At 42.1% G+C, this 15312-nt stretch overlaps 1 protein-coding gene across 1 annotated transcript; it reads left to right on the top strand.

The window, feature by feature from the left end:
• The first annotated feature begins 161 nt into the window (after nt 1-161).
• LOC121578371 (F-actin-capping protein subunit alpha-1-like) lies at nt 162-13697 on the top strand. Its single transcript, XM_041892717.2, has 10 exons — nt 162-261; nt 9369-9432; nt 9547-9598; nt 9690-9753; nt 9913-10119; nt 11246-11325; nt 11473-11551; nt 11728-11799; nt 12210-12272; nt 12362-13697. Exons 1-10 carry the CDS (start codon nt 223-225, stop codon nt 12500-12502), a joined length of 861 nt encoding a protein of 286 aa, XP_041748651.2. The 5' UTR covers nt 162-222; the 3' UTR covers nt 12503-13697.
• The last annotated feature ends 1615 nt before the right edge of the window (nt 13698-15312 follow it).

Below are 15312 nucleotides of genomic sequence, written 5' to 3'. Positions count from 1 at the left end.
GTTACAGAAAACTGTATGGAGATGAGAAAATTAGCAGACTGTTGGCCAAAATCCATCTCGCTCCATCTTCTCCCACTGCCGGCCACTGAGCTTCCTCTCATCACCATATTTGGTAGTGAGTTGTTTCACATTTATACATCCGGTGAAATATCTGGCTAATTGTTCTGTCTATGGTGACACTGTGTAGTCGCAGATCAGCAGAGGTTTGTCTGTTGAGCCAAGATGGCCGATTTCGAAGAACAGCTCACTGGGGAAGAGAAGGTAGCTACATAACTAGTCAGTATTTTGATAAGCTTTGCTCATTGTTTTACGACGTTTAGTAAATTAGCTAGGTTGTATCCGTCCTAAATTATTTTTGCTGCAAAAATAACGTTAGCTAGTTTGCTAAGCTAGTACCTAGATCAAGTTTGCTGGCTGGCTAGCGTTACCCAGTTAACGTTAGTTACAAACATCTTTGAACTAATTATCCTGCCTGAAGCTAAACTTTAGCCTATGCTAGATCCTGCTAGCGAACAAACTGACGGGGAGTTAATTGTGATCCAACTAGCTACATACTCCATACACATCATGTAAATAATACCGGACACGAGAAGCAGTTTGCTGACTGCTTAGCTACTGTACAGTCTGTAGCTAGCCAAAATGTTTGTATAAGTTAGCCACCTTAGCCAACGATTAGCTATGTGCCTTAAGTCTGACAGTTTAGCTAGGCTTTGCCATTTGGCTTTTGCACGCTAGTTAGCTACTAGTGGCAATTGTCCCATCGAGTCAGGTAGCTGCTATCCAGCAATACATGTTGATAAAGTTGTTCATAGGTTATTTGCAAATAACGTACAGTATAGCTAACGTTCACTAGCATATGCCTTTTAGTCTATGAAAACATTTATTAGCAAGCTAGCTAGATAGTTAGCCCCTACTTCTTGTATTGCCTGCAACAGACTCCAGTCTCCACACCCTGCTAGACACAACTCAGAAGAACATAGCCATAGGTATCATTCTATTTATTATCCCATTTTCTGTCTTGATGGTAACGTTAGTACATTGCCCCTAGCCGATTGACTATAACAAACAGGACTGTCAAACATTAAATACAAATGGTGATTAATTGCAAATTCTGAATTTGCTCAAATGAAGATTTTTAATTTAAAAAAAACATTAGGTAACTGGAAAAAGCACACTTTTTTTTAACGGAACAAAAATATAAACGCAACAATTTCAAAGATTTTACTGAGTTACAGTTCATATAAGTCTATTTAAATAAATTCAGTAGGCTCTAATCTATGGATTTCACATGACTGGGAATACAGATATGCATCTGTTGGTCACAGAAAAAAAAAAGGTAGGAGTGTGGATCAGAACCAGTCAGTATCTGGTTCTGATCCACCATTTGCCTCATGCAGCCCGACTAATTTCCTTCGCATAGAGTTGATCAGCCAGTTGATTGTGGAATGTTGTCCCACTCCTCTTCAGTTGCTGTGCGAAGTTGTGGGAACTGGAACACGCTGTTGTACACATCGATCCAGAGCATCCCAAACATGTTCAATGGGTGACATGTCTAGTGAGTATGCAGGCCGTAAAAGAACTGGAACATTTTCAGCTTCCAGGAATTGTGTACAGATCCTTGCGACATGGGGCCGTGCATTAACATGCTGAAACATGAGGTGATGGCGGCAGATGAATAACATGACAATGGGCCTCAGGATCTCGTTATGGTATCTCTGTGCATTCAAATTGCCATAGATAAAATGCAATTTTGTTCATTGTCCGTAGCTGTAGGCTGTCATTGTAAATAAAAACGGACTTGCCTAGTTAAATAAAGGTTAAATAAAATAAAAAAATACCTGCCTGCCTGCCCATACCATAACCCCACCACCATGGCATTGACATCAGCAAACCGCTCACCCACACGACGCCATACACGTGGTCTGTGGTGGTGAGGCCGGTTGGACGTACTGCCAAATTCTCGAAAACAACGTTGGAGGTGGCTAATGGTAGAGAAATGAACATTCAATTCTCTGGCAACAGCTCTGGTGGACATTCCTGCAGTCAGCATGCCAATTGAACGATCGCTCAACTTGAGACATCTGTGGCATTGTGTTGTGACAAAACTGCACATTTTAGTGGCCTTTGATTGTCCTGAGCACAAGGTGTACCTGTATAATGATCATGACTGTTGCAACCTAATTGGCTGAACGTAATACGCAACATCTGGGACTAGCATTAGCCACTGTACATTGTCGCCATCAAATCTAGTTAAGGAGGAAATCGACACCTTTGCAGCCTGAATGGAGATTGTTTTATGTCTGAACCGGTCCACGGGGGATACGAGTGTATAGCCGGCTGCATAGATACCCCTAAATGGAACGACTCAATATCGCCATCTGCCGGTCTTTGAGCTAGTATTTGGGATGAACTCCCCGACTGGCACGTGTTTTTTCTGTTGCTCATTAGAAAAAAGTTGGTTTCAGTTTTGGAGGTGTGTTTTCTGACAGATTCCGCGTTTGGTGGAAGCCTATTTCACTTCCTCAAAATCCACAGAATTAATCTAAGAACTCAAGAAAAATTTAATTAATTATAATTTTTTGCCAAGGATGTTTTATTTTACATCTAACTATGGTGTTTGGTGCAGTATTTCTCAAGTTAAGACAACTTGCCCTTTTTTATGTAAACAAATGGACATCGTCAAATCAAAACCAAACCTTAATTTACCCGTTGTGACGCATGTACAGTGCTGTGAAAGTATTTGCCCCCTTTCTGATTTTCTCTATTTTTGCTACTGAATGTTATCAGATCTTCGACCAAAACCTAATACACTGCTCAAAAAAATAAAGGGAACACTTAAACAACACAATGTAACTCCAAGTCAATCACACTTCTGTGAAATCAAACTGTCCACTTAGGAAGCAACACTGATTGACAATAAATTTCACATGCTGTTGTGCAAATGGAATAGACAACAGGTGGAAATTATAGGCAATTAGCAAGACACCCCCACTAAAGGACTGGTTTTGCAGGTGGTGACCACAGACCACTTCTCAGTTCCTATGCTTCCTGGCTGATGTTTTGGTCACTTTTGAATGCTGGCGGTGCTTTCACTCTAGTGGTAGCATGAGACGGAGTCTACAACCCACACAAGTGGCTCAGGTAGTGCAGCTCATCCAGGATGGCACATCAATGCGAGCTGTGGAAAGAAGGTTTGCTGTGTCTGTCAGTGTAGTGTCCAGAGCATGGAGGCACTACCAGGAGACAGGCCAGTACATCAGGAGACGTGGAGGAGGCCGTAGGAGGGCAACAACCCAGCAGCAGGACTGCTACCTCCGCCTTTGTGCAAGGAGGAGCAGGAGGAGCACTGCCAGAGCCCTGCAAAATGACCTCAAACGGTCAGAAACAGACTCCATGAGGGTGGTATGAGGGCCCAACGTCCACAGGTGGGGGTTGTGCTTACAGCCCAACACCGTGCAGGACGTTTGGCATTTGCCAGAGAACACCAAGATTGACAAATTCGCCACTGGCGCCCTGTGCTCTTCACAGATGAAAGCAGGTTCACACTGAGCACATGTGACAGACGTGATAGTCTGGAGACGCCGTGGAGAACGTTCTGCTGCCTGCAACATCCTCCAGCATGACCGGTTTGGCGGTGGGTCAGTCATGGTGTGGGGTGGCATTTCTTTGGGGGGCCGCACAGCCCTCCATGTGCTCGCCAGAGGTAGCCTGACTGCCATTAGGTACCGAGATGAGATCCTCAGACCCCTTGTGAGACCATATGCTGGTGCGGTTGGCCCTGGGTTCCTCCTAATGCAAGACAATGCTAGACCTCATGTGGCTGGAGTGTGTCAGCAGTTCCTGCAAGAGGAAGGCATTGATGCTATGGACTGGCCCGCCCGTTCCGCAGACCTGAATCCAATTGAGCACATCTGGGACATCATGTCTCGCTCCATCCACCAACGCCACGTTGCACCACAGACTGTCCAGGAGTTGGCGGATGCTTTAGTCCAGGTCTGGGAGGAGATCCCTCAGGAGACCATCCGCCACCTCATCAGGAGCATGCCCAGGCGTTGTAGGGAGGTCATACAGGCACGTGGAGGCCACACACACTACTGAGCCTCATTTTAACACATCCTAGATCTGAATGAAGGAAATAATCTTATTAAATACTTTTCTCTTTACATAGTTGAATGTGCTGACAACAAAATCACACAAAAATGATCAATGGAAATCAAATTTATCAACCCAAAGGAGGTCTGGATTTGGAGTCACCCTCAAAATTAAAGTGGAAAACGACACTACAGGCTGATCCAACTTTGATGTAATGTCCTTAAAACATTACATCAATGTTGGATCAGCCTGTAGTGTGGTTTTCCACTTTAATTTTGAGGGTGACTCCAAATCCAGACTTCATTCATTCAGATCTAGGATGTGTTATTTTAGTGTTCCCTTTATTTTTTTTGAGCAGTGTATTAGATAAAGGGAACCTGCGTTTACAAATAACAGAAATAATTGATACCACACGTCGCTGTGGAGGAATTTTGGCCTACTCTTGCATGCAGAACTGCTTTAACTCGGCGACATTTGTGGGTTTTCAAGCATGAACTGCTCGTTTCAAGTCCTGCCACATCTCAATTGGGATTAGGTCTGGACTTTGACTAGGCCATTCCAAAACTTCTAATTTGTTGCTTTTTAGCCATTTTCATGTAGACTTGATTGTGTGGTTTGGATCATTGTCTTGCTGCATGACCCAAAGACAACTGGTGACACAACCAGTCATTGAGTATAAGGGGGGCAATTACTTTTTCACACAGGGGCATTGGGTGTTGCATAACTTTGTTTATGAAATAAGTATTTAATTGTTATTTGTTCACTCAGGTGTCCTTTATCTAATATTAGGTTTTGATTGAAGATCTGATAACATTCAGTATAAAAAAAATGCAAAAGTAGAGAATTTGAAAGGGAGCAAATACTTTTTCACGGCACTGTATGTTCCAAACTCCGTTTTAGACAAGACTGACTTTATGACCAAAATTATCCTATGTATAGTTGGTAGTCATTTTGGACACTTGAATAACTGTTTCTGACTCATATCGATGCCACATAGGCCATTTTCAAAGCGATTCGTTTGCTTTTTAAAGGCAGTCGCTCTTGAACACTTTCAGACAATGCAATTAATTGCAATCAACATTTTATTACAAAAAGTTATCTAACTCTGACAGCCCTAATTACAACAAGGAACTTTTGATTGACCTCTTCTTTGGTATAGTAATCATTAAAGTCATGATCCCATGAAAAAGTCCACACAAACATATACTGTACAACCATATTCACAAGACTTCTTCTAAAGGTAATACATTATCGTAGTGATTGTGGCCATTTCAACCAATTGAGATTGAATCACCAAAAATGAAACAACCTTCATATGAAAGCTTATGTAGCATTCCTGCCGCTTCAATGGAAGGCCCACAGCAGGGATGCGGTCAGATACATGTACAGACCGGTAGAATGAGCATATGTATTTTGCAAATACTGCTTTGTGTGGGAAGGTGCCAAACAGTCTTTGGGAGCATCTACAGTGCTTTCAGAAAGTATTCACACCCCTTGACTTATTCCACATTTTGTTGTGTTACAGCCTGAATTATAAATTTATATATTTTTTTCTCTCACCTATCTAGACACGACCCCATAATGACAAAGTGAAAACATGCAAATGTATTGAAAAGGAAATACAGATATCTAATTTACATAAGTATTCACACCCCTGAGCATGTTATAATCACCTTTGACAGAGATTACAGCTGTGAGTCTTTCTGGGTAAGTCTATAAGAGCTTTGCACATCTGGATTGTACAATATTTGCACATTATTCTTTTTTAAATTCTTCAATCTCTGTCAAATTGGTTGTTAATCATTGCTAGACAGCCATTGTGAAGTCTTGCCATAGGTTTTCAAGCTGATTTTAAGTCAAAACTGTAACTAGGCCACTCAGGAACATTCAATGTTGTCTTGGAAAGCAACTTTGGCCTTGTGTTTTAGGTTATTGTCCTGCTGAAAGGGGAATTTGTCTTCCAGTGTCTGTTGGAAAGCAGACTGAACCAGATTTTCCTCTAGGATTTAGCCTGTGCTTAGCTCTATTCTGTTTAGTTTTATCCTAAAAAAAAACTCCCTATTCCTTGACGATGACAAGCATACCCATAACATGATGCAGACACTACCATGCTTGAAAAAATGAAGTGGTACTCAGTGATGTGTTGGATTTGCCCCAAACATAACGCTTTGTATTCAGGACATAAAGGTCATTTATTTGCCACATTTTTGGCAGTTCTACTTTGCCTTATTGCAAATAGGATGCACGCTTTTGAATATTTGTATTCTGTACAGGCTTCCTTCTTTTCACTCTGTCTTTTAGCTTAGTATTGTGGAGTAACTACAATACTTAGTATTGTGGAGTAACTCAGTTTTCTCCTATCACAGCCATTAAACTCATCATGTTAACACTAATATTGCACACAGTTAGTCCATGCAACTTATTTTGTGACTTGTTAAGCTAATGTTTACTCCTGAACTTGAGGCTTAACAAGGCCATAACAAAGGGGTTTAATACTTACTTATTGACTCAAGACATTTTAACTCTTCATTTTAAATTAATTTGTAAAAATGTCAAACGACTCAACAGCTTCTACCCCCAAGCCATAAGACTCCTGAATAGCTAATCATGGCTACCCGGACTATTTGCACTGCCCCCCCACCCCATCTTTTTACGCTGCTGCTACTCTGTTAATTATTTATGCATAGTCACTTTAACTCTACTTAAACTACCTCAACTAGCCGGTGCCACCGCACATTGACTCTGCACCGGTACCCCCCTGTATACAGTGAGGGGAAAAAAGTATTTGGTCCCCTGCTGATTTTGTACGTTTGCCCACTGACAAAGAAATGATCAGTCTATAATTTTAATGGTAGATTTATTTGAACAGTGAGAGACAGAATAACAACAAAAAAATCAAGAAAAACGCATGTCAAGAATGTTATAAATTGATTTGTATTTTAATGAGGGAAATAAGTATTTGACCCCTCTGCAAAACATGACTTAGTACTTTGTGGCAAAACCCTTGTTGGCAATCACAGAGGTCAGACGTTTGTTGTGTTTGGCCACCAGGTTTGCACACATCTCAGGAGGGATTTTGTCCCACTCCTCTTTGCAGATCTTCTCCAAGTCATTAGGGTTTCGAGCCTGACGTTTGGCAACTCGAACCTTCACCTCCCTCCACAGATTTTCTATGGGATTAAGGTCTGGATACTGGCTAGGCCACTCCAGGACCTTAATGTGCTTCTTCTTGAGGCACTCCTTTGTTGCCTTGGCCGTGTGTTTTGGGTCATTGTCATGCTGGATTACCCATCCACGACCCATTTTCAATGCCCTGGCTGAGGGAAGGAGGTTCTCACCCAAGATTTGACAGTACATGGCCCCGTCCATCGTCCCTTTGATGCGGTGAAGTTGTCCTGTCCCCTTAGCAGAAAAACACCCCCAAAACATAATGTTTCCACCTCCATGTTTGACGGTGGGGATGGTATTCTTGGGGTCATAGGCAGCATTCCTCCTCCTCCAAACACGGCGAGTTGAGTTGATGCCAAAGAGCTCCATTTTGGTCTCATCTGACCACAACAATTTCACCCAGTTCTCCTCTGAATCATTCAGATGTTCATTGGCAAACTTCAGAAGGGCATGTATATGTGCTTTCTTGAGCAGGGGGACCTTGCGGGCGCTGCAGGATTTCAGTCCTTGGTGTGGGGTGGTACAAAATCAGCAGGGGACCAATTGTTTTATTGGTGACTATGGTCCCAGCTGCCTTGAGATCATTGACAAGATCCTCCCGTGTAGTTCTGGGCTGATTCCTCACCGTTCTCATGATCATTGCAACTCCACAAGGTGAGATCTTGCATGGAGCCCCAGGCCGAGGGATATTGACAGTTCTTTTGTGTTTCTTCCATTTGCAAATAATCGCACCAACTGTTGTCACCTTCTCACCAAGCTGCTTGGCGATGGTCTTGTAGCCCATTCCAGCCTTGTGTAGGTCTACAATCTTGTCCCTGACATCCCTGGAGAGCTCTTTGGTCTTGACCATGGTGGAGAGTTTGGAATCTGATTGATTGATTGCTTCTGTGGACAGGTGTCTTTTATACAGGTAACAAGCTGAGATTAGGAGCACTCCCTTTAAGAGTGTGCTCCTAATCTCGTTACCTGTATAAAAGACACCTGGGAGCCAGACATCTTTCTGATTGAGAGGGGGTCAAATACTTATTTCCCTCATTAAAATGCAAATCATTTTTGACATGCGTTTTTCTGGATTTGTTTTGTGTTATTCTGTCTCTCACTGTTCAAATAAACCTACCATTAAAATTATAGACTGATCATTTCTTTGTCAGTGGGCAAACGTACAAAATCAGCAGCGGATCAAATACTTTTTTCCCTCACTGTATATAGCCTCCCTACTGTTATTTAATTTTACTTCTGCTCTTTTTTTCTCAACACTATTGTTGTTTTATTTTACTTTTTTATTAAAAATAAATGCTCTGTTGGTTAAGGGCTGTAAGTAAGCATTTCACTGTAATGTCTGCACCTGTTGTAATCGTCGCATGTGGCCAATAAAATTTTATTTGATTTGAACTTTGACATAATGGGGTATTGTGTGTAGTCCAGTGAAGGAAGAAGAAAAAAAAAGTATCTATTTAATCCATTTAAAATTCAGACTATCACAACAAAATATGGAAAAAGTCAAGGGGTGTGAATACTTTCTGAAGACACTGTAGGCCTAACTGCAGCAACAGCATACACTGACCAGAACTTGGTTGTTATTTTTACATGCACTAGTGAAGAGTTGCAAAGATAGCACAATACAGTGAGCACTTTACATTTATTGTTGAATTAAGCTATATAACCCACACAACCTTTTGGGTCTGAGTATGGACATAAAAACATACATAGGCCTACAATACTGCCACTCTACAAGTGGATTTCAGTGCACTCTAGACTTTCAGGAGGACCCTTATTAAGATATCCTAGCTCCCCCCCGGTGGAGGCTCTGCCTCTGACACCCACACATGCATTACTGCTGCTAAGAAAAGCTCCTGCCATCTAAGGAGTGGCTTGGACAGAGCAGAGGTAGACAGGAAGCCAAGCCAGTCACTGCTCTCTGCTTCACTCTAGAGGCCAGTGTAATATGGCTGTGTCAATAATCTGTCTCTGTGTATAGTATCAGTGGTAGAAATATTCAAATGCAATATCATATAGTACCAAAAATGTTAGATTGACAGTCAGCCGTAAAAGCTGTATTGCAAAGTGGATAATAGCCTATTTATCACATTGTATTTTCTTTCCCTCAGGTCCGCATTGCGGCTAATTTTGTCATCCATGCTCCACCTGGAGAATTCAATGAAGTCTTCAACGGTGAGTATGCTTAGAAATGGTAGGATCATTTACTACCCATACAGTTGTTTGTTATACAGTCTGTTAATGCATTGCTGTTGGCAGTCTCTTGATAATGCTATCTCTTGATTTAAGATGTGCGGATACTTCTCAACAATGACAATCTTCTCAGGGAGGGTGCAGCACAGTGAGTAGTATTTTGTTTATTTTATTGATCTACTATATTCTGTTCATGCATTGTTGTGCAAATGTGTGTGTAACCAGCTGTATTTCAACAGTGCCTTTGCCCAGTACAACATGGATCAGTTCACCCTTGCCAAACTTGAAGGCTATGATGATCAGGTAAGAGGCTCAAGTCACCTGAGCTGTGACTCCTACCCAGCTGTTTTGAAACGGGTTGGTATCATACTGTGACATGTATAGATTCAACACGTTAACTGGAAGGTCAATGTAGCAACTGAGGACCTGGATCTGTCTCCCTGTGCTCCATCTCCCCTCCAGGTACTGATCACAGAGCATGGCGACTTGGGCAACGGCCGTTTCTTTGACCCCCACAACAAGCAGTCATTCAAGTTCGACCACCTGAGGAAGGAGGCCAGCGACCCCCAGCCCCACGAGGGAGAGGCGTCTCTCAGACCCTGGAGAGATGCGTGTGACAGCGCCCTGAGGGCCTACGTCAAGGAGCACTACCCCAGTGGCGTCTGCACTGTATGTCCTACCTTTCACCTGCAGGATAGGATTCATGATAATATTATTATCTTTAACCTCTACGGGATCGGTGTCCTGTATACGGGACGGTTGAGCTAACGTGCGCTAATGTGATTAGCATGACTGTTGTAAGTAACAGCAAACTTTCCAGGACATATACATGTCTTATATGGGCAGAAAGCTTACATTCTTATAAACCTAACTGCACTGTCCAATTTACATTAGCTATTACAGTGAAAAAAGACCATGCTATTGTTTGAGGAGAGTGCACAACAACAAACGTATCATGGCAACTGGTTTGATACATTCACCTCTGAAGGTAAATAATGTACTTATATTCAGTAATCCTGCTCTGATTTGTCATCCTAAGGGTCCCAGAGATTAAATGTAGCATAGTTTTGTTTGATAAAATCCATTTTTATATTCAAATGTAGGAACTGGGTTCTACAGTTTGAACCCTTGCTGTCTCTGGCTCCACACCCTCCCCGCCCGGCCATCTAGATGTGTGAAAGTTAGTGTATAAGCTAATGATCCATGATGTATGACATTCCTGGGAGTGTGTAAACTTACATTTTGGTTTACCATATCATTTTTGTATGTTCTCTATAGTTATGTACTTGAAAATGTATCAATTGACCAATTTGGCACATTTGGGCAGACTTGATGCAAAATTGTCCAGTATTGCAACGCTTCACTGGATCAATTTGCACACACTGCTGCCATCTAGCGGCCAAAATCTAAATCGCACCTAAACTGCAATATTATATTGTGGCCTTGCATTTCAAAAGAAAACGCATGTTTTTTTTATTTTTTTTAATTGTCTTTTACCAGTTCTAATGTGTTATATTCTCCTTCATTAATTCCAAATTTCCACAAACGTCAAAGTATTTCCTTTCAAATGGTACCAAGAATATGCATATCCTTGCTTCAGGTCCTGAGCTACAGGCAGTTAGATTTGGGTATGTCATTTTAGGTGAAAATTGGGAAAAAAAGGGTCCGATCCTTAAGAGGTTAAAGAGCTTTTCATGCGAAAGCGTTAGTTCTTTCGGACTGTCTCACTGTACCAGTATAGTAGATAAAGATGAGCATGGTAAACATTGACAGAACCTTGTTTTATTCATCACAGGTTTATGGGAAAACTATAGACGGCCAGCAAACCATAATTGCTTGCATTGAAGGTCACCAATTTCAACCAAAGAACTTCTGGTAAGTGACAGTGCAAGTATACTTTTAAGAAGTCTTAATTTAAAATCAATGACAATGCGTTGTGTTTTTGTTTACAACATAATGCCTACTTCTACGACTGTAAATATGGGTAAGGAGTCAGGACTCTTATTTGATTTGTGTTCTCAGGAATGGCCGTTGCAGGTCTGAATGGAAGTTCAGCATATCCCAATCTACAGCTCAAGTCGTTGGAGTCCTCAAAATACAGGTAGGCTAGTGTCTTATCGCCAAGTATTGTCCTCCATTTTGTCCGGCTGTGTAAAAGCCTGTTCAAAGACAACTGGTTGGGCACAGGCCCCTGAAAGTCAAATTGATATACTGAAAATGTATCTTGTTCTCATGTCATATTGTATATTGCCTCTCACCCCCATCTTGTGGTTATAGGTGCATTACTATGAGGATGGAAATGTGCAGCTGGTTAGCCACAAGGATGTCCAGGAATCCCTCACAGTGAATGTGAGTTCCTCTTTCAGTAGAATGTGCCTACAATCAGTAGCACGAAAGACGTGCTTCTTTTGCAAAGGACACTGGTAATGATAGAACTCTTGAAAAGCATCAGTCAACACTATTAGAGGAGACACTTATTATGCTCTACGGTGGTTTTGTGGCCCATTTCCTCTAGACCTGAACATAAGGTTTAAAAGGAAGTAGAAAGGTGCAGACTAACTGTTCATTGGTGCATGAGGGGAAGTAGGATGAAGTAAAAATCCTTTATGCTAGAGAGATGGTCTTCAATCTCTGTCAAGTTTACAGGCAGTTGTATTGTCAAAGGCATGAATTCTGTTTTCTTTATTAGTCCTTTGGCATGACAACTCTTATCTTACATCAGAGGTGTGACACTCGGTTGTATTCTCTTGTTTTGACAGAATGAGACTCAGACTGCAAAGGAGTTTGTGAAAATCATTGAGGATGCAGAAAATGAATACCAGGTATGCAATTTATGTTTCCTCCCAGTAATATTTTGATAAATTGAAATAAATCAGGGGGGCGAGAATCTAAACATTTGTCTCATTTCCAGACGGCCATCAGTGAGAATTACCAGACCATGTCTGACACCACGTTCAAAGCCTTACGCCGGCAGCTTCCTGTCACCCGCACCAAGATTGACTGGAACAAGATCCTCAGCTACAAGATTGGCAAGGAGATGCAGAATGCCTAGAGGACAGTGTGTTGGTCGTTCTGTCTGTGTTACTGCAAAGAAAAACTGCGAGAGAACGGGGGAAATCAGAAACGGAGAGTGTGGTCTAATGTGTTTATTTTGTCTGTGTTAAAGAATGCCACGATTTCATTTGTTGTCAGGAGTTGGTATGCTTCCTTCGCCGCGTTACGAGGTAATGCCTTCATTTTAAGAGGACATTCTGATTGGTTGTTTAGCTCTGGCTCATTTGCTAATTTTTCATTTAAACAAAATGCCTTTACTGACACTGTGAAAGTTTGGGTCATTGGGTCATCCCCTCCTGCCCACACGCATACTCATGCTTCAAAATCAGTCATACCCCTCATTTGGTTGTCTGGGTGCCACAGGTAGCAATCTGTTTAAGCCCTGTTTGTAACCCTCCAAGCTCTTCCATTGCTGGCACTATGGCTGGGATTCAAACAAATGCAGATAAATGACCTGTGCATTGTGGTTGATCTTTGGTTGAAGGTGATTTCCGATTGAGCTGCCATCTGCTGCGTTTACAGCTAATGTGATCTCTGTGAATGTCTGGGGAAATTGCCTTTAAAAGCCTATCACTGTGTGCAGGTTGTTAATCTGCGTTGGATTGAATTCCGAACTAAATTATTTTGTATAGGTCTTGGCAAATCTTTCTGTAACCCAAGGTCTCCGAGTGAGGTGTATACTCCTTTTTAATGACTAAATATAGTGCACCACCTCCCCCTCAAAGAAAAGACCCAAGTATCAGCTCTGTTCCCTGCAATCTTTCCCGTGGTAAAGATATGTACTTTGAACTGTTTATTAATGTTTTTTCATCACACTGAATTAATCTTCATTTCACACACCAGGCAGGCCTACATGCTCGGTTCTCAGTGGTTTAATCAAGCCTAAATAAGTACAGTACCATCAGTATCCTCTTATCAGTGATTAGGCTAAGTTAATATATAATACCTATACTTTGGATAAAAGCGTCTGCTAAATGGCTTATTATATATTCCTTTTTTACCTCCCACACTCCTTCCTTTTAGCTTTTTGCTATATGTTTTTATACAAAATGTCAGAACCATGTATAATAAACAAAAGGAATGAAGAAGTTGCACCAAATGCTATGCTGTAACTATTGTGATCATTAACTGTTAACCAGTATGTAGAAATATTCTGATTGGGGAAATAAATTAAAATCAGAATTGGTGCCAAATGTGTATTTGTGTAAATGCTGGATAGCACTGAAAATACAGTAAAGGGACATCATTTGAATAAAGAGACAGATTATTGTATATTACTTTATAGTGAAGCACACCTTGAAATGCACCTCTTGACCGTTTACAGATGAAGTATTATACAGATGCATTGTCTGTGTACTGGTACATTTGTGTCCAATGCGTAAAGACGTGTTGGACAATACACTATTTTGACATATTGTCCTCTGCTTTCAGTTCTTGTCTCTAAACCAGGGCTCTCCAACCCTGTTCCTGGAGAGCTACCTTCCTGTAGGTTTTCGCTCCAACCGTAACCAAGCGCACCTGATTGGATTGAAAACCTACAGGACGGTAGCTCTCCAGGAACAGGGTTGGAGAGCCCTGCTCCAAACTATTCTATACGGTGCATTCGGAAAGTATTCAGACCCCTTGACTTTTTCCACATTTTGTTACGTTACAGCCTTATTCTAAAATGGATTAAATTGTATTCCCCCCCCTCATCAATCTACACACAATACCCCATAATGACAATGCAAAAACAGGTTTTTATCAATTTTGGCAAATTTATAAAAAATTAACTGAAATATCACATTTACATAAGTATTCAGACCCTTTACTCAGTTGAAGCACCTGTTGGCAGTGATTTGTACCTGTATTTGGGGAGTTTCTCCCATTCTTCTCTGCAGATCCTCAAGCTCTGTCAGGTTGGATGGGGAGCGTCGCTGCACAGCTATTTTCAGGTCTCTCCAGAGACGTTTGATCGGGTTCAAGTCCGGGCTCTGGCTGGGCCACTCAAGGACATTCAGAGACTTGTCCCGAAGCCACTCCTGCATTGTCTTGGCTGTGTGCTTAGGGTTGTTGTCCTGTTGGAAGGTGAACCTTCACCCCAGTCTGAGGTCCTGAGCACTCTGGAGCAGGTTTTCATTAAGGATCTCTCTGTACTTTGCTCTGTTCATCTTTCCCTCTATCCTGACTAGTCTCCCAGTCCCTGCCACTGAAAAACATCCCCACAGCATGATGCTGCCACCACCATGCTTCACCGTACGGATGATGCCAAATTTCCTCCAGACGTGACGCTTGGCATTCAGGCCAAAGAGTTCAATATTGGTTTCATCAGACCAGAGAATCTTGTTTCTCATGGTCTGAGAGTCCTTTAGGTGCCTTTTGGCAAACTCCAAGCGGGCTGTCGTGCCATTTACTGAGGAGAGGCTTCTGTCTGGCCACTCTACCATAAAGGCCTGATAGGTGGAGTGCTGCAGAGATGGTTGTCCTTCTGGAAGGTTCTCCCATCTCCACAGAGGAACTCTGGAGCTCTGGCAGAGTGACCATTGGGTTCTTGGTCACCTCCCTGACCAAGTCCCTTCTCCCCCGATTGCTCAGTTTTTCCGGGCGGCCAGCTCTAGGAAGAGTCATGGTGGTTGGTGGTTCCAAACTTCTTCCATTTAAGAATGATGGAGGCCACTGTGTTCTTGGGGACCTTCAATGCTGCAGAAATGTTTTGGTACCCTTCCCCAGATCTGTGCCTCGACACAATCCTGTTTTGGAGTTCTAGGACAATTCCTTTGACCTCATGGCTTGGTTTTTGCTCTGACATGCACTGTCAACTGTGGGACC

Source organism: Coregonus clupeaformis, chromosome 12, assembly GCF_020615455.1.
Source record: "Coregonus clupeaformis isolate EN_2021a chromosome 12, ASM2061545v1, whole genome shotgun sequence".
Taxonomy (NCBI): Eukaryota; Metazoa; Chordata; class Actinopteri; order Salmoniformes; family Salmonidae; genus Coregonus; species Coregonus clupeaformis.
This window is presented reverse-complemented; position numbering and strand designations above follow the sequence as displayed.

Bases quoted from the DNA above. Each gene is read 5' to 3' on its own strand.
- LOC121578371 (XM_041892717.2), top strand. From the start codon at position 223: ATGGCCGATTTCGAAGAACAGCTCACTGGGGAAGAGAAG. The intron at 9,433-9,546 runs GTGAGTATGCTT...TCTTGATTTAAG, and splicing joins ATTCAATGAAGTCTTCAACG to ATGTGCGGATACTTCTCAAC. The intron at 11,552-11,727 runs GTAGGCTAGTGT...TTGTGGTTATAG, and splicing joins TTGGAGTCCTCAAAATACAG to GTGCATTACTATGAGGATGG.